The sequence below is a fragment of the Prionailurus viverrinus genome, chromosome B3 (assembly GCF_022837055.1).
Source record: "Prionailurus viverrinus isolate Anna chromosome B3, UM_Priviv_1.0, whole genome shotgun sequence".
Taxonomy (NCBI): Eukaryota; Metazoa; Chordata; class Mammalia; order Carnivora; family Felidae; genus Prionailurus; species Prionailurus viverrinus.
The window spans coordinates 93,646,097-93,666,351 of record NC_062566.1 but is presented as its reverse complement, the minus strand read 5'-3'; the positions used below and the strand labels follow the sequence as shown (position 1 = coordinate 93,666,351).

The following is a 20,255-nucleotide window of genomic DNA, read 5'->3' as shown; positions in this document are numbered from 1 at the left end:
TTAGCGTAATACCCTCCAGTTCCATCCATGTAGTTGCAAATGGCAAGATTTCATTCTTTTTGATTGTCAAGTAATACTCCATTGTATATATACCACATTTTCTTTATACATTCATCCATCGATGGACATTTTTGGGCTCTTTCCATTCTTTGGCTATTGTTGATAGTGCTGCTATAAACATAGGGGTGCATGTGTCCCTTTGAAACAGCACACCTGTATCCCATGGATAACTGCTTAGTAGTGCAGTTGCTGGGTTGTAGGGTAGTTCTATTTTTAGTTTTTTGAGGAACCTCCATACTGTTTTCCAGAGTGGCTGTGCCAGCTTGTATTCCCAATAAGATACTACATCTTAATGAAAGATCATTTCCACTTTATTCCTTAGTTTAGGCATATATTGAAAGGACATTTCTCTCCTTGACCTCTTTTCCAAAGCACACCAACTTCATTTTATTTCTTAAACTGTGTAATTATCCAGTTTGTTTTAACATTGAGGGGGTCCCCTTCAACTCATGGTCACCAGATTTAGGCAGAAACCAGTGTTTTGCATAGTGTCTGCATCATTGTAGATAGGCAGTGAGTGTAGTGCACAGCAAAAAACATGAACCCTGGAATCGGAATTTCTGGGTTTGAATGTACTCTGCTGTTTATCTTGGGTGAATTACTTAACCTTTCTGTACCTTGGTTTCTTCATTTGTAATATGTATAATCATAGAGCCTGTCTTACAGAGTTGTACCAAAGATTAAGTAAGGTAATGCATAAAAGAGCATGCATAGAGTAAGAACTAAGTAAATGTGTATTGCTGTTATTTGTCTAAACATTTAACAAAATTATAAGTATTTATACAGTAGTCATTCATTCTAATTACCTTTGGATATCTACCATGTAGTATAGGTGGCCCAGTTGGTTGAGTGTCTGACTGTTGGTTTCGGCTCTGGCCATGATCTCACTGTTGATGAGTTTGAGCCCTGTGTCAAGCTCTGCACTGTCAGCACAGAGCCTGCTTGGGACTTCTTTCTCCCTCTCCTTCTGCCCCTCCCCTGCTTGAGCACACACACTCTGTCTTTCACTCGCTCTCTCAAAACATAAATAAACATAAAAGTAAATAAAACATATCCCAGGGTTTAAGGAATTCATGGCTTAGTGAAGAAAATAAACATTAAACAAATAATTACAACAAGTAAATGTAATTAAGTGTCTAAGAAGTAGTACTGTGGAATTGCTGAGGCAGGAGTAACAATGTCTAGGGAAGTAAGAAAAAAATTAATACGGGCTTTGGGGATGTAGGGACTTTTATCCTACTCTGGTGTGTAATTTATTTTGGGGAGCAATGAAAGGTAAATGCTGAGGAGCTTTTGCAGATTAAGAGTGGCAGTAAATCACAATATGTGTAAATCAAATCATGTTGTGTATGGTAAACTTAGGTAGTGCTGTATGTCAATTATATCTTAATAAAACTGGAAAAAAGAGAGAGCCAGTAGAAACCTGACTGCATCCTGTATTGGACAGAAAATTACTCTAAGGATTATCAGGACATTGACAAAATTGGATATGCACAAAATTAGATAATAGAACTTCATGAATGTTACATCTCCTGAAGTCAGTCACTACCATAGAAGAGTATCTTTGCTATAAGTTGCACTGCTGGCATATTAAAGGAATGAAGGGGAATGATAGTATTTGAGAGTAATTTGTGTATCTCTTAAGTTTTCCTTGTATTCCAAAAACCATCTCAAAACTAGCAGTGGTTCTCCTTCCTCAGCAAGGAACTGAAAGGATAGCATCACACACTACTCTCAAATAGTTCAGGGGTAAAATGGTGCACATACCCTCACACAGAATAAGCAAGCATATGTAGCAAAATGTTAAAAGTTGGTTACTCCTATTATACAGGAATTATTTGTATTGTTTTCATAAATTTTTTATAAATTTGATATTATTTTAAGAGAATATAAGGAGGGAGAAAAAGGAAGAGTTTCATAGAGAAGAGGCATTTGAGCTGTCCAGAGGCTAATTTGTCAGGTGGATAAGGAGGAGCAGAGAAACCCTATAGAAAGCCATAGAGATGTGAAAGAGCTTGGCTTATTTGTAAGTAGTTCAGTATGGTAATTTCTGTGTTGCCGTAAGATGTTTAGAATACATTCTTTCAAATGTCTATAGATAGCTTGGGTATTTATTTGATGTTTATTAAATCTCACTGATCTTAATTAAAGTTCAGGAAATGTTTAGCAAATTGGTGAACTAAGATCATTGCAAACAGAGCCACTGCTTTACATACTTTGATCACTAGGAAATCCTATGCTTTAAATACCCTGAAATATCCTTGAAATATCCTTTTTTTCCTGCTCCTTGACAGCCTTTAATTATAACATGGATATTTAGAAAAGACATGGCCATTTATATAGATGAGTTTGAGCAGCCTGAAGACTAAGTAGACTGTAGAAATAGTATCCTCATACACCTAAATAGAAGAGCAGCTCTCATTTTGGTAGACTGTCATTGTTAGAGATAATTTGAAATTTGGATTGACAGAAGCAGTAAGAAAAAAACTGTAATTAAGCATTTTATATCATCAATACCCATATTTACTAAGGAAATGTTTTAGAGTAGAGCTGAGAAGAATCTTTTGGAAGAAATCTTTAAAGCAGCAAAATAAGTGATTTGGCTAGTAATGTTTCACCTTTAGAAGTCCGAATGACCAAGCCCTGATCCTTTTCCAATTTCTTTGGTATTTTGCCTCTTTTACTTTCATCCTCTCAATTTCTTATTTCTTAATCTAGAAATTAAGGCTTTATTTCTAATGATAGTCTCTTCAAGTGTTTATATTGCTGATCTTTTGGTAATAAGACTTCTACATGTATCTCAAAACATGCCACAGATGGTTCTGTGTTCTGGAGAATAATTTTTAGGATATATAAATGAAAGGTAATGGACCTAGGAAAGCCTGGCTGGCTCAGTCAGAAGAACATGCAGCTCTTGACCTCAGGGTCATGAGTTTGAGCCCCATGTTGGGTATAGAGATTACTAAAAAATAAGTAAACTTAAAAAAGGTAATGACCTAGCACTCAAACAATATTTATTCAGTTCCTTGCTGAGGAAAGGGGATCATTATTGAATGGTTTTCAGACTGTTCTTGGAATATCAGGAAAATTTATCACAAAATTTCTAGTAAGGTAGTTTAAAATCATAAAATAGGTTTAAATTTTTAAAAATTTTCTGAAAGAAGTGATTATAAGTTTTCCATATTTGTTCTTGCATAAATGTATTTTTGTATCTATATAATCTGTATATAATATCTACATAATGCTCCACTTTGACTTCTTTTGTCAAGCAAATTGAAATGTTGGAGGGGTGCCTGGGTGGCTCAGTCAGGTGAATGTCTGACCCTTGATTTCACCTGAGTTCATGATCCCACGATTGTGGGATTGAGCCCCATGTTGGGCTCCATGCTGAGTGTGGAGCTTGCTTAGGATTCTCTCTCTCTCTCTCTCTCTCTCTCTCTCTCTCCCTCTCCCTCTCCCTCTCCCTCTCTCCCTCTCCCTCTCTTTCTCTCCCTCTTCCTGTCCCTCTCCCTCTCCTTCTCCTTCTCTCTCCCTCTCTCTCTCTCTCTCTCTCTCTCTGTGTCTCCTCTGCTTGTGTTCTTTCTTCAAAAAAAAACAAAAACAAAAACAAAAACATTGGATCATCATCCAAACTGAATTATTTATTACAAGGTAAATTTTCTTTCATTTTGAGAGTGAGATACAAGAGAAATGTTGGATAAGTCCAATAAAGCCAGAGTTGTTAAAAATTTATAAACCTTATTTCTAAGTGTTAATGAGATAGAATATTGGATTTCATGGTTTCTTGATATTTACTACAGTGGTTGAATTTTATGTTGTAAAAGATACCAGTTGAATCTCAAAGATGCTGTTTGCAGAAAAGTTTATGATGGATTGGGTTGCTTAATTTTGTATACTTGATTATGTTATATAACAAAGATATGCAAGCTTTTAGACATTTCTGAAACATAAGAACTTAATCATTCAAGAATATGTAATAACTTATGTGGTTATCTTATAGTTACTAACAAAAGCAACCTGTAAGCTTCATGTTTTGCATATTTCAAACTATTTTTATGTATCTGGAAAATGTCCAAATGTTTTTCACACTTGCTTCTTTTTCTGATTGCTCTGGCGTAGTACTTTATATGTGTATTATATTTACATATGTAGAAAGAGAGTTGGTTTTGAGAGATCAGGTATGTAATGAAATAAAAGTATAACTGGTTTTATTAAGCATATATTAAGCATATTATTAAGCATATTTAAAATTCATTTAGAGTTAATAATTTTTGTTGCTCTTTCCTCTAACTATAAGAAAAGAAAGAATTGAACAATGCAGGTTTAATATTTGTTTGTTTTTTTTAGCAATTGAAAGCATGTAGTGAAGAGCAGGAAGACAGAGAATGTTTGAACCAAGCTATTACTGCTCTTATGAATCTCCAAGGTAGTATGGACCGAATTTACAAGCAGTATTCACCTAGACGCCGACCTGGGTAATTCCAAACTGTTGAAAATATGAATGCTTCTGCATACTTCATTTATAGATCTGATGCCTAATTTTTTAAGAGAAGTCTTATTCGTAGTGATAATTGCTTTCTTGAAAGTTATACTTTTGTCTTACATTTTTCTTTTGGTCTTTGAGCTTAAAATTGGCATTGTCAGGAGCGCCGGGGTGCCTCAGTCACTTGAGCGTCCGGCTCTTGATTTTGGCTCAGGTCATGGTCTCAGGGTCCTGGAATCAAGCCCTGTGATGGGCTCTGCCCTGGGTATGGAACCTATTTGAGATTCTCTCTCTCTCTCTCTCTCTCTCTCTCCCTCTCTCCCCCACCTTCTGTCCCCACTCAAACTCTCTCTCCCTGTCTCTCTCTCAAATTAAAAAAAAAATTTAATTGGTATTGTCATATTGTTGAGATAGTATATCTTTTAAAATTTTATTAAATATAGTCACTTTTGTATGTTATATAAGAAATTTAGGATTCTTTGTAACTTTAGTTCTTATGGCATTTGGAATGAAATACAGTTTCTGTAGTACTTTTCTTTCACAATAATGAAATTGAGGCATGTGTCTGTTGTGGCAAAGTTAGTAGGAGGAAGTAATGCTGAGCGCAAAATCTAGTGTTTGATTATTTAATATTTTTATCACTTGATTTGAGGTAGCTTAAAGAAATTTGGATTGCTTAGTCATTGAAAAAGCTAAATTTATCTTTTTTTTTTTTTTTTTTTTTTTTTTTAGGGATCCTATTTGCCCTTTTTACAATCGTCACTTAAGAAGCAAGCATCTGGCTATTAAAAAAATGAATGAAATTCAGAAAAACATAGATGGATGGGAAGGCAAAGATATTGGACAGTGTTGTAATGAATTCATTATGGAAGGTCCATTGACACGAATTGGTGCTAAACATGAACGGCATATTTTTCTCTTTGATGGCTTAATGATTAGCTGTAAGCCCAATCATAGCCAGTCACGCCTTCCAGGTTACAGTAGTGCAGAATACAGATTAAAAGAAAAATTTGTCATGAGGAAAATACAAATATGTGATAAAGAAGATACCTGTGAGTTTAAACATGCTTTTGAAATAGTATCCAAAGATGAAAACAGCATAATATTTGCTGCTAAGTCTGCTGAAGAGAAAAATAATTGGATGGCCGCACTTATTTCTCTTCACTATCGTAGTACACTAGATCGAATGCTAGATTCAGTGTTATTGAAAGAAGAAAATGAGCAGCCATTGAGATTACCAAGTCCTGAAGTGTATCGTTTTGTGGTAAAAGACTCTGAGGAAAACATTGTTTTTGAAGACAACTTGCAAAGTAGAAGTGGAATTCCCATCATTAAAGGAGGAACTGTGGTGAAATTAATTGAAAGGTTAACATATCATATGTATGCAGGTATGTGAAACTCATTACAAATGCTTGCTTACCTGGGTTGTGCCATTTTTGGGGCACCCGAGTGGCTCAGTCTGTTAAGCGTCTGACTCTTGATTTTGACTCAGGTCATGATCTCACAGTTTGTGAGTTCGAGCCCCACATCTGGCTGTGTGCTGACAGAACAGGGCCTGCTTGGGATTCTGTCTCTCCCCCCCCCGCCCCCTCCTCTCTGTTCCTTCCCTGCTTGTGCTGTCTGTCTCTCTCCAAATAAATAAATAAACTTAAAAAAAAAGTTTGCCACTTGTGATAAGCACCAGTTTTTGTACATAAGTGATGAATCACTAAATTCTACTCCTGAAGCAATATTACCCTGTATGTTAACTAACTAGAATTTTTTTTAAAAACTTGAAGCAAAAAGAAAAAAATGCTTGAGGCATGGAAAAAAAAGGATTGCTTCTAAAATATAAAAAGAATTCCATAGGATCAAAGGGAATAAATAACTAATTAAATGTCTGTAAAATACAGTATTGTTGGTGCACATGGGGTGGCTTAGTTGGTGAAGCGTCTGACTTGGCTCAGGTCATGATCTCACGGTTCATGGGTTTGAGCCCCACGTCGGGCTCTGCACTGACAGTGCAGAGCCTGCTTGGGATTTTCTCTTTTTCCCTCTCTCTCTCTGCCCATCCCCCACTGTGCGCTCGCTCGCTCTCTCTCTCTCTCTCTCTCTCTCTGAAAATAAACTTAAAAATATATATGTATAATATTGTTAACTTCATTAATTATTAAATATTCATAAAAATTGTATGACTCTTAAATTGGAAAACAGTCCTCATTTATCAAGAAATACCATGGGGTGCCTGGGGGGCTCAGTTGGTTAAGTATCCAACTTTGGCTGAGGTCACGATCTTACGGTTTGTGGGTTTCGAGCCCTGCGTCGGGCTCTGTTCAGACAGAGCCTGGAGCCTGCTGTGGGTTCTGTGTTTCCCTCTCTTTCTGCCCCTCCCCTGCTCGTGCTCTGTCTCTCTCTGTCCCTCAAAAATAATAAACATTAAAAATTGTTTTTAATTAAAAAAAAAAAAGAAATCCCATAATTGGCAGGAAGACCATGGTGGGAGGAACCAGAATAAAAAGAAAAAGGAAAAGGGGCACCTGGGTGGCTCAGTAGGTTAAGCTTCTGACTTCTGCTGAGGTCACGATCTTATTGTTCAGAGTTCAAGCCCTACATTGGGCTCTTTGCTGACACCTCAGAGCCTGGAACCTGTTTCAGATTCTGTATCTCCCTCTCTGTCTCTGCCCCTCTCCTGCTCTCACGCGTGCGCGCTCTCTCTCTCTCTCTCTCTCTCTCTCTCTCTCTCTCTCTGTCTCTCTGTCTCAAAAGTAAATTAACATTGAAAAAAAAAGGAGGAAGTCCTCCAAAATATGCTACTTTGAATTAATGAAACTGAATAAATTGAACATACGTCCCATTTTATACTCTTTATCTTTTCAGATCCCAATTTTGTCCGTACTTTTCTTACTACATACCGTTCATTTTGTAAACCACAGGAATTACTAAGCTTACTGATTGAACGGTAAGAAAAAGATTTATTTTACTTAACACTTGATAAAAAGTTAACTACTTTGTTCCTTGCAAAGTGATGGGGACCTAGTATGTGCTCAGCTAGTTTTTGAACATAATATATTTGGCATTAAATTAGTAGTATTACTGTTCTCTTCAAACAATGTGCTCATTGAAATATCTTTTATAACAGAGGTCTCTTCAGATCATAGCAATATTTATAGTGGTAATCAAAAAGACCTAATTTTGAGTATGTGTTTAAATGAGTTTTTGGGGGGCAATAAAAACTTCCTTAAAAGAGACTTTTTTACTTGTCACTTTAAAATAGACTTTTTACTAAAGAAAATTTCAAACCATATAAAAGAGTAAATGGAAGAGTACAGTAAACCCCATTTATTCATCAACCAGCTTCAGTAATTATCAACCCATTTTTCATCTCTTTCCCTACTGACTTCAATACTCTAACCCAGGATTATTTAGAAGTAAATCCTACACAACATATTTCATCTGTAAATATTTTCATTTTCATTTTCCAAAAGATAAATATTCTTATTAAAAACATAATTAAAGTCTTATATGTAAAAAAATTAACAGTTCCTTCATTATGATTAGTTTTTTAAAAACTCTAAGTTTTGGATTGAATTTTTCTTCTTAGGTAGTGTCTGGGCTCCAAAATAATTTTTGTTTCACATATAAAAACCTAATACCAGAATTACATCTTCACCTGTATCATTATATTGTACTGTGAAACTAAGTTTACCAGACTGAATCAGTGTAATGTGCTGTGAAGATCTAGTTAGTTGTATTTCCATGTCCAAAATAAGAAAAGCACATTTCTTAGACTCCTATTTTAGCTATATTTCCTATGATTGGGCAAGGTTTCCTTTTATTTGTTTGTTTTAGCTTTGATTGTTACCTTATCCACTTAAGTGTGTTCTTCAAATATTGTTTAAAATTCAGTTTGGGCCTTCTCTTGTATGTATAGTCATTTAAGGAAGTTTATGTCTACTTTAATTTTAACAAAATAAATATTAAGGACAGATTATTAGATATACCAATTCTCTTACATCATTTAAGAAAGTTTTTCTCCTTATAGATTATTTTTATATAGCTTGATCTTTTTAATTGACCTTTTCTGTATTGATCAGTAGTAGTTACCAAACTTGTTTTGATAAAAGTAAGAATATTAAACCTTCCTACTGTATAGCTAAAGAACAATTTCTTACAGTATGTAATACTTCAGGGAAAGTTTATCAGTAATTGCACTTTACACATAAATGATAAGAAAGAAAGTTGCTTAAATAAAATATTTTTTCTGTTGTATTTTAAATCCTTTTCATTTGTATATGAAACAAAAAAATTTCTCTCATTTTGCTTCTTTTTTTTCTTAGATTTGAAATTCCAGAGCCAGAACCTACTGAAGCAGATAAATTGGCAGTAGAGAAAGGCGAACAGCCAATCAGTGCAGACCTTAAAAGGTTTCGCAAGGAATATGTCCAACCAGTACAACTTAGGTTTGGCCTGAATATTTTATTTTTTATGTGCTGTTCAATTTTCAATATACAGTTAGCATACCAGGATACCTATTAAGTAAAAATTATAAAATTTTATGTGAGTGTGCCTACTGTCAACTTTGCTCCTCCTCCTTTGTGATCATCTAGTAATTCTGGGCTATTTTATAGTTTATGATATTTATGGAATCTATAGCTCTTTCCCCATTATTCTCACACAAAACATAGACATTTATTACTTCATCTAAAAAATCATTTCAGCAATTTCTAAAAATGTTAATTGATAATAGCAGCTGCTAGCTGTTAGGTACTCACTGTGTACCTAAATGCCTTATCGTTTTTATCTCATCCTCATAACACAGTTACTACTTTATATATGAAAGAAATTGAAACTTATATGAGGAAATTGAAACTTAGCAAGATAAAGTAATTTGAGATAGGTCATATAAAGAGAACAGCAGGACAGGTTTCAGACTCCATTCTGACTTCTTAAGCCCGTGTTCGTTTTTTATACCACTGAGATTGGAAATTGGAAGCTCCTTTGACTAGCTCTCTTTACAGTCCCTAACTGTACATGATCTAAATATTTTTTTCTTTGTAAATATTAAGATTCCTTGATTATTGCTAACTAATAAATTACAACTTTGGAACTGAGTATATGATTTATTTTCCAGGATAATTGTCACAAATGAATGTAGTTTCAGAGAAATGATAGAGTTCCCAGCTACATGACTCTCAGCCAAAACTTTAAAAAATTTAAGGGGTACCTGGCTGGCTCAGTCAGAGCATGCAACTCTTGATTTTGGGGTTGTGAATTTGAGCTCTGTGTTCGGTAATAATAGTTATGTATTCTATTTTAAATGTTTAAGTGGCTTTAAAAAATATATCCCTATATAATTTGAGCAATAGCTAAGATTAGCTAGGGGAAGCCATCTTGGAAGAGGTAAATCTGAGTGCCCCTAAAGGGTGTATAGGATTTAGGTAGGCAGAAAATGACCATAGGTATTCAAGGTCCTGGGAAATAGTATGAACAAAGGCAAGAAGACAAAAGTGAGAATGGTGTGCAAACGAAATAAGTACGGAAACTAACTCAACAGAAATGAAGACAATGTATTGCAAGAAGTAGTAGGTGGTATTAACTATATGGAATGAATGGGGTGGAATTCAAGATGGCCTTGAAATACAAGCCAGGTTGTTAAAATAGTCCTACAAACATTAAAGAATTTTTAGCAATGATGGTAATTTTTATAATGATTGTAACATTTTCTATTGTTGTATTGCAAAATTTTTAACATAAATGAAGTTTGAGAGAATTTTACAGTGAGAGTTCATACATCCACCACCTAGATATACTGTTAATTTTGCTATATTTATTTTATCACACATATATTCATTTATTATTCTTTTGGTCCATTAATCGTCAAATTTAGGGGATGTATTTCAAAGTACACTTCTTAAATACTTCAATTTGTATATCATTAAAAGTGCATTATTTGTTTAGTGTACTTTTGCATCTTTTTTTTAAGTTTATTTAAAGAGTGAGTACATGTACATACACATGCACACACATGAGTGGAAGAGGGGTAGGAGAGAAGAGGAGAGAGAATCCCAAGCAGGCTCTGAGCTGTCAGCACAGAGCCTGATGTGGGGCTTGATTTCATAAACTAAGATGCTGACCTGAGTCAAAATCGAGTTGGTTGCTCAACCAGTTGCCCCCCAGTAGCCCCAAAACAATCACATCTTAAATGTACTTTGGTTGAATTTTAACAAATACATACATTTCTATAATCCAAACTCCTTTCAAGATATAAATGTTCCCATCACCTCAGAAAGTTTCCTCATGCCTATTCTAATCAATTTTTGTCCTCATTGCCCAAAGCAGTATTCATCTTCCTCCATAGATTGGTTTTATCTGTTTTAGAATTTCATATAAACGGATTCTTATGTACTCTTTTGTGTCTGACATTTTTCACTCATCATGCTTCTGAGCATGTTTTTGCTTGTGTCAGTAGTTTCTTCTGTTTTATTGCTAAGGTAGCAATATGAATATACCACAATTTTTTTTCCCACTGAAGGACACCTGGGTTCTTTTCAGTTTTTTATTACTATGAATAAAGCTGCTATGAACTTTATTTTATAAATCTTTTGTGAATATATTTTTTCATATGTCTTGGGTAAATAACTCAGAGTGGAGTGGCTAGCTTTGTAGAGTATTTATATTTTTGGTTTTAAAAGAAACTGTCGAATCTTTCCCCAAAGTGATTGTTCTTTATTACACTCTTACCACCAATGTATGAGAGTTCCAGTTGCTCCATATCCTCACCAACATTTAGTTATGTCAGTCTTTATATTTTAGCTGAACTGGTGGGGTATAGTGGTATGTCTTTGTAGTTTTAATTTGCATTTTTCTTTTTAAAAAATTTTTTTTACATTTATTTATATTTGAAAGACAGAGCACTAGTGGGGGAGGGGCAGACAGAGAGGGAGATACAGAATCTGAAGCAGGCTCCAGGCTCTAAGCTTTCAGCACAGAGCCTGATGCAGGGCTCGAACTCACGAGCTGTGAGATCATGACCCAATTGGAAGTCAGATGCTTAACTGAGTGAACCACCCAGGTGCCCCATCTGTTTACATTTTCTTAATAATGTCTTTTGGTCAATGGAAGTTTTTAATTTTGATGAAGTCTAATTATGAGATTTTTTTTCCTGTACATGATACTAATTTTAAAATTACATTAGCTGCTGTAGAAATTATGAAGGACAGAAATGGGTAACAGATTGACCTAAGTGTGAACTAGAAGTTAACAGTTTTGTTTCTTTGAAATGTTTTCTAAGCCACCGAGTCTACCAGGCACACAGTAACTTAAGATTGTTTTATTATAGATAACATGACAGAGATTGGGAATTAAAAATTTTTTTTTTCAACGTTTATTTATTTTTGGGACAGAGAGAGACAGAGCATGAACAGGGGAGGGGCAGAGAGAGAGGGAGACACAGAATCGGAAAGAGGCTCCAGGCTCTGAGCCATCAGCCCAGAGCTCGACGCGGGGCTCGAACTCACGGACCGCGAGATCGTGACCTGGCTGAAGTCGGACGCTTAACCGACTGCGCCACCCAGGCGCCCCAAGATTGGGAATTTAAAGTTTTTTCTTAGCCTGGGAGAAAAACTAAAGTCAGGTGGGGTTGGGGGGGGAGAGAAGCTAACCTACAAATGGTCATTTTTTAAAATAATGAAGAAAAAATTCTAAAGTAATTAATTTACACTATCATTATGTAGTGTTATATTTGTTATATATAATGTTATATTTATACAGATAGATTAAATCTCTGTTTGCAAGGTTGTAAGAGTCATTTTTGAGATACTACAAAACAAAACAGCTCTGTCAGAAATATTTTTATCTTGATATAAAATAAGGAAATGTGGGCATAACTGTAGATAACAGAAGTCTGATGATAGCACTTGAGTTTGGAAACAAATACACTAATCTTATTTGATTTGCCATTTTATGTGAAAAATATATCAATTTAGATCTTTAAAAAAATCCTTTTCAATTTAAGAATTTAAAATAGTGTTTGTACTGTACAGAAGATGAATTTTCTACATATCTATAAAGAAAAGTTACTTTTCCTAAGCATAAAGGGGTAGTTAAATATGGAAACTACAATTTTTATGCTTATAAATATTTTTAAAGTATAATTTTAAAACAATAAATTAGTCTTGAGACCGGTTTTCACATCATTGAAGTACTTAAGGTTTTAACTAAATACAAAATAGAGACTCTGAGTGTTATATTGGCCCTTGTATATAAAGTTGTCACTATGATATTAGAGAAGTAGAAGAAGCTTAGGTTTTGCTAAAATGTGTTTCTTTCCATTTTTTTTTAGGATCTTAAATGTGTTTCGGCACTGGGTTGAACATCATTTTTATGACTTTGAAAGAGATTTGGAGTTGCTTGAGAGACTAGAATCCTTCATTTCAAGTGTAAGAGGTATATTATTTAAAGGTTTGATTGAATCTTATGTTGCACATGAGTTGATTTTTAAATTTGACTTTTAAATAAGCTGAACTATTTTATGTATTTTAACAGTTGAAATAACATTTGGTATGGTTTATAGATTCTAAGGAACTCACATGTTAGAGCCACTGGAAGTCTGAGAACCTTACCTTTTCAAGTTTTTTAGGAGAATCTTTCTTTAAAAGAAGTTATAAATCTTCTTTAATAAACATTTAAAATTTTATCTCAAGGTTTCCATTCTTTCAACTAATTTTATCTATTTTCGTGTTCTCCTTAATCTTATTCTTTAGTTTTGAATGGTTAACAGCTTTTCAAAATGATATTTACTTCTGGAAAAGTCTTTGTATATTTTTAGCACCTGAAAGATAGGACTTTCCTATCTGAAGTTTCAGAGCACAGCCCATGAAATTAAATTCTGCACCATGAACATTTAAGCAAATGTATATTATTGAATCAAGATCATTTATCTAACAGTATAAGGCATTAATTAAGAATAGTTTAAACCTAACTTCTCTCCTACTTGTTTTTACTTAAGGGGGATTTTATTTAAAATAGAGACTGTGATTCCTTTGTTTCAGCTTTGAGATGTTTAAGATACATTATCATCATGTGTGCCTTGATACTTGTTTTTGGTAGTAAATTAATTTTTTTATATTATTTTCTTAATGAGGACACTAAATTATATATGATCTAAGAAACTTCTAAAATAATATATGTAGGGGCACCTGGGTGGCTCAGTGGATTGAGCATCTGACTTTTGAGTTTGGCTCGGGTCATGATCCCAGGGTCGTGGGATCCAGTCCAATGTTGGGCTCTGCATTAAGTGTGCAACCTGCTTAAGATTGTCTCTTTCTCCCTCTGTCCCTCTCCCCCACTCACACTCACTCTTTCTCTCTCTCTAAAATAAAAAAATAAAATACATATATGTATTAGAATAAAGCAAGTAAAGGGTTATGTTAATATCTAAAGTTGATGTCATAAGGCCTTTCTGAAGTAAGTTATACCACAGCATAACCAAATAGTGATGAGGGAAAGTTTCTTTTTATAAAAATATTTTAACTAATAAATGGAGAAGGAATGATAGAATTAGAATATTACTATTTTTCAACTCCCTAATAATATTGTAACAAGAGAAGTAACTGGACATTATATGCTGGCTGTTGGAACTATTTGTGCAAGTATTCATGTCAAAAAATTGATCCTATATCGTATCACATCTCTGTGCGTGTGATTTACAGAAAAAACAGGGAACAGAGATACCACAAAAACAATTGGAAAAATTCAGACTTGGGAAATACCACAAGGCAGATGATTCCATTTTAACAAGTGAATTGCAAGCAAAAATGAGAGAGAAAAGGAGAGACTGTAAATTGATGAAAAGAGATTTGAGACACTGACTCAGTGCAATTTATAGTTCATGTTCAAACCCTATTTCGAAGAAACCAACTATTAGAAAGCATTTATGAGATAATCACGGAAATCTGAGCACTAATTAGATATTTGATGATATTAAGTTGTTGTCATTTTTATATATGATAATGGTATTGTGGTCATTTAAAAAAAGTGTTTAATTTTTTAGATACATACTTAAATACAAATGAAATAATATGATATACTTGTTTCACAATAACATGGGGGGTGGAGGGAGGGCATGAGTGGGGTTAGATGAAACCAAAATTGGCCATGAGTTGATAATTATTGAAGCTGGGTGAAGATCAGAGATTATATGAAGATTTGCAGTCTGTCAAGTAAAAGGTATTTTTTTATTTGTACTCTGCAACACAAACATAGGGAAAGCTATGAAGAAGTGGGTAGAGTCAATTGCTAAGATCATCAAGAGGAAGAAACAAGCTCAGGCAAATGGAATAAGCCATAATATTACCTTTGAGAGTCCACCTCCACCAATTGAATGGCATATTAGCAGACCAGGACAGTTTGAAACATTTGATCTTATGACACTTCATCCAATAGAAATTGCACGTCAGCTGACACTTTTGGAATCTGATCTCTACAGGTAAACAATTAATGTTCATTTGCTGCTCTGTTTTCAAGAATCTTAAACATACCTCTGTCTATTTTCAGAACATTTTGCAAATTACTTATGAATGCTTAAAAATGCCTCATGTCGGGGTGCCTGGGTGGCTCAGTCGGTTGAGCATCCGACTTCGGCTTAGGTCATGATCTCACGGTTCATGGGTTCGAGCCCCGCGTCAGGCTCTGTGCTGATGGCTCAGGGCCTGAAGCCTGCTTCGGATTCTGTGTCTCCCTCTCTCTCTGCCCCTCCCCTGCTCACACTCTGTCTCTCTCTCAAAAATAAATAAAGATTAAAAGAAATTTTTTTTAAAAAATCCCTCATGTCTTCTTGTGGGCTTGGAGGAAAGCTCACAGCAGTTTTTAACTACAATTTTTTTCTATAGGTAAAAGTCTTATTGCTGTTTAGGCCTAAGTAGGGCCTAGAAATCCTTCACTAGAGTAGTGGTGGAGAGAAACTATGCAGCAGAATAGCAACACTTTCAAGGCAGTCACCCAGCTTCTGCTCCTAATACTTTCTCAGATTGCTTTAGTTGGAGTTGGTTCAGCTAAATCAGTCAGTATGGATCGGTACTCTTAAAGGCAGCTGAGTAAATAGAATATTGAGTGAGACAAGCTTTATTTTCTTTTTTCAGGTTCTACATAATCAAAATTTAAATTTGGAGTTTGAGTTAGGTTTGCTAGGCAATTGAATAACAAAATTTTTAGAAGAATAAAGATTCCATTATTTTTTGAAAGGAGTCTTAAGTACTTCAGCTGTTTGAAGTCAGTATTAACTTTAGGGGCGTCTGGGTGGTTCAGTTGGTTAAACATCTGACTTCAGCTCAGGTTATGGTCTCACGCACAGCTTGTGAGTTCAAGCCCCATGTTGGGCTCTGCTGTCAACACAGAGCCCACTTCAGATCCTCTGTCCTCCCTCTGCCCCTCTATTTAAGTTAAAAATTCATATTAACTTTAAAGAAAAGTTATTAGGTGTGATGATGACCCATGCTTAAAACTTCTGAACCACTTTCTTTCATTTGTGAAATTCATTAGAAATGTGCTTGGCTGTTTACTTTGATCCGTATCCCATCATCTGTCTTTACTTGTAAAACACTTCCTGCCATTACCCTGTATCCATGCAGATCACCCATTCACAACCTAACCTTTACAGTTTCATGGTTTCATCACTTCCAATGTCATTCTCCACTCCAAATCAAAACACCTGTCGTGGTCATATTCCATATCTTGTTATCACTCCAAATCATTCTTATTTCAAAATTACTAATTCAAGCAGCTTCTAACTATAGTCTTCTCTCCTTTCAGCTTACGTTTATCAGCTTCTTCCTCTACCATCTTTTTTTAAACCACTGTCCCTTTCCCATTACATTAGCCCTATTCTGTCTTCTTCCTAATTTAAGCTTTCTTCTTTCATTTACAACCCAGGCTCCTATGAAGAGTACAGGCCTTGCAGGTAACTGCCTCCTCCCCCAACTCTGTCAAAAAATGACCTCCCACCACTATCATTCCATCAAAAACTTTTCTGCATTTAGGAATCCCTTCCAAAATACAAATACCTTTAAGAAGTTATCCTGATTGGCAGCCACTTTTTTTTAAAGGGAAAAGCAAGAATATGCAAAATTTAGTGCTAATGGAGAATGTAGGAAGGCAGCAGAGATAAAATCTTTTCCTTCTTTAGAATTGGGCTTCTGGTTCGCCCTGGCCGTGCCATTCAGAATTTAGCACACACATCAGAAGTTGTCAACATCTGATTCAGAGTGTTGTGTTGTATTTTAAGTAATTTGGAGTTCAGGTTGTTTTTTGCTTTTGTAAAGGTAGGAATGAGGGACTTGTTACATGAGATTAAAAAGCAAATAGTACTGTATCAAGTTTTTCCTCATATAGTAACTGTTACATGAGTGGACATCAGAAACAAAACAAAAACACTTAGCTCTGGACCTGCCTTCAGAACACAGAAAATAGGTTTGTTAAGTGATATGTGTATTATGGATTACACATATTATGGATTACATGTAAAATGTTGACACTGTAAACTGAATTTCTGGTGAAATAATAGAACCACATAAGAAAACTTATTTTAAAAACTGTTAGCAAGTATCCATGTATACTTGAATCTACTGATTAAAAACCTCTTTTTAATTAATTAATAGCCACGTCTGTAGGACATTGATGGGTTTGCCACTGGTCAATTTTTTAAATATGTAATCCTGACTGACTGTATACAATGATTTAATCTGCTTTTATGTCTGGTTTTTTAATGAAGTAATTCAGGTATTTAAAAAAATGTAGAAAATTACATAAGGAGGGCTCATGAACAACAAAAGCATTACAAAAATGAAATCCTTACACTAATTCCTCTCAATTCCATTCCTCTTCTTTCTCCCAATAACCACTATCCTTTATTTGGTGTTTATTGTTCTTATGTATGTCTTTATAACTTATATACATACACACATTGATCAACAGTATATAATATTGTTTTGCAGATTTAACATAGTTTATACTTATGTATCATTCTGCAACATATTTTGCACTTAAATTGTTTCTGGTATTCACGTTGATGAATATAGCTCTAGTTTGCTTATTCTAATTACTGTGTGATATTCCATTATATGAATGCTCCATAATTTATCTAGTCTCTTGATGATGAACCTGTAGGTTGTTTGTGATTTTTCACTCTTGGAAATAATGACTGCTTCACTGAATATTCTTACTCATGTTTTCTTATAACCTGGTGTATCTAGAATATATACCTAGATAGAATTGTGGGGTAATTGAATATGTATATCTTCAGTATTTTGAGAAATTGCTAAATTTATTTACAAGGTGATTGTTATAGTTTTCACTTGCACATTAGTGTTGGAAAGGTGCTGTTTTTTTCACATCTTTACCCATTTGGTATCATTAGACTTTTGTTAGTCTGACAGGAGTGAAATGGCATTTTGTTGTGGTTTACTGTTCTTCTCCCTGAATAAGAGATAAAATATTTTTTCATGTTTATGTGACTATTTGGGTCCAGTCCTCTGTGATTTAAACCTGTTTATATGTTTGTCCATCTATCTTTTGGGTTGTCTTTTCCTTACTAAGTTTTAGGAGATCTTTAAATAATTTTGATACTAATCATTTGTAAGTTAAGTTGGAATGATTTTTGGTTCCACAGGAAAGTCCAGCCTTCTGAACTTGTAGGGAGTGTGTGGACCAAAGAAGATAAAGAAATAAATTCTCCAAATTTATTAAAAATGATTCGCCATACCACAAATCTCACCCTCTGGTTTGAAAAGTGAGTGTTTACTTATTCTGTCTTATTACTTCTTAATAATCATAATAGAAGTCATCTATAAGCTTAAATTCTGGCTAAAAATACATTTCTTCTTTTCTACATGAGGTGAGGAAATTGCATAATTGCATTTTAAGCCATGATTTTTTTTATTTTTATTTTTTTGGTTAGGTGCATTGTGGAAGCAGAAAATTTTGAGGAACGGGTGGCAGTACTAAGTAGAATTATAGAAATTCTGCAAGTTTTTCAAGATTTGAATAATTTCAATGGTGTATTGGAGATAGTCAGTGCAGTAAATTCAGTGTCAGTGTACAGACTAGACCATACTTTTGAGGTAAGTTTTAGGCTTAAATATTTTATCTTTTTTGGGGGGGGAGATACAATTGATGTAAAAGACACTGGTTCTACCACCAGTAGTTTTGAATGAATCCCTTATAAATCATCTTATTCCCTTAAATATATCAGTATACACTGGTAAGCCTAGGATTCTTCAAGGAATGTGAGACTTGAGACTCTGTTTAATATGCTACTTAAATGTAATGAAGTTCCAAATGGATTTTTCCAGTGACACATTGATTGTTTCAAATAAATGACAAGCATTTTAAATATAAGTATACAAATTACTTCAATTACCTTTAGTTTAATGTATACAGTCAAAGAAAGAGGAACATGGAGAGAAGTCTTTCTAAAACTTAAAATTAGGTTTTTTAATTATATATAAGAGTACATGTTTAGTGTTTGTTATAGAAAATTCAGAAGATACAGAAAGTATATGTTAAAAAACACATACTCTTGGATCCAGAAATAAAAGTGCCAGACTGTATGGTTAATGTACAAAGATGTAGTTTCTGCAGCGTTAATTGTAGTAGCAGAAAACCACTAGTAGTAGTAGTACTACTAGTAGTAGAAACAACCTGTATGTCCATAAATAGAATGGCTTGAATACATTGTTCTACACCAACAGTGTAGAATACTATTCAGCTATAGAAAAAAAGTGAGTAGGATCTATGTATTGTATTAAAATAATATTTGTAATATTATAGGGGAAAAACTTTAGAACAATGAGTATAATACGATTTCATTTTTATGTAACAAAACAGCAAACCCTAAACATGTTAATGGAATTGCATGAGCATTGAGAAGAGTATGGAAAGATACATACTCTTTTCTTAACATTGATTCTTTCGGTTGGTTATGATTAGAGGGGAGTGGAAGGCAAACTGCTTTCATGTATGTATTTTTCTATTTGGGTGTTTGCATTTTATTTATTTGTATGAATTTTTCATATATGAAGGATATTAACAGTTGATTATTACCAAATATTAATCTATTTAATAGATTAATAATTTTAATTCTGACTTTGAAAAACTCTAAAGTGTAATGTATTTATTTTGAGAGGTTTAAGTTTTAGTCTCTTAATATTAGGTATAGAACAATATTTATAAAATATGTCTAAAGCCGAAAGAATAAAAATACAAACAACACCTGTATACTGGTATCCAATTTAAGAACTCCCAATTCCATCTCCTTTTTCATCAGTTCAGAGCCAATTACCATTCTGAATTTTGTTGCTTATTATTTTCCTATAGTTTTATTATTTGTATCTCTAAACAATGTACTATTTCATTTTGCATGTTTCTTAATTATATATGAATATAGTTTTTCAAATGCTTTTCTTATGCAACATTATCTTCCTAAAATTCATCCAGGTTGGGGCACCTGAGTGGCACAGTCATTTATGCATCCAACTCTTGATCTTGGCTCAGGTCAAGATCTCACTGTTCGTGAGATAGAGCCCCGAATCAGGCTCTGTGTTGATAGCGTGAAACCTGCTTGGGATTCTTTCTCTCCCTCTCTCTCTGCCCCTACCCTGCTCACGCTCTCTTTTTCTCTCTTTCCAAATAAATAAACTTAAAAAAAAAATTCATCCAGGTTGTTTCTTGCTGCTATAGT

General features: G+C 34.3%; 1 protein-coding gene across 3 annotated transcripts in view; it reads left to right on the top strand.

The window, feature by feature from the left end:
- The window catches only part of SOS2 (SOS Ras/Rho guanine nucleotide exchange factor 2), an 89,528-nt gene that overhangs the window by 50,466 nt on the left and 18,807 nt on the right, over positions 1-20,255 (top strand). For all 3 annotated transcript variants that reach the window (XM_047862139.1, XM_047862137.1, XM_047862136.1), the window contains 8 exons: positions 4,408-4,535; positions 5,276-5,931; positions 7,400-7,481; positions 8,860-8,982; positions 12,864-12,967; positions 14,786-15,008; positions 18,186-18,305; positions 18,474-18,636. In XM_047862139.1, coding sequence (XP_047718095.1) covers positions 4,408-4,535; positions 5,276-5,931; positions 7,400-7,481; positions 8,860-8,982; positions 12,864-12,967; positions 14,786-15,008; positions 18,186-18,305; positions 18,474-18,636 — 1,599 coding nt within the window. The remainder of the gene's footprint in view (positions 1-4,407; positions 4,536-5,275; positions 5,932-7,399; positions 7,482-8,859; positions 8,983-12,863; positions 12,968-14,785; positions 15,009-18,185; positions 18,306-18,473; positions 18,637-20,255) is intronic.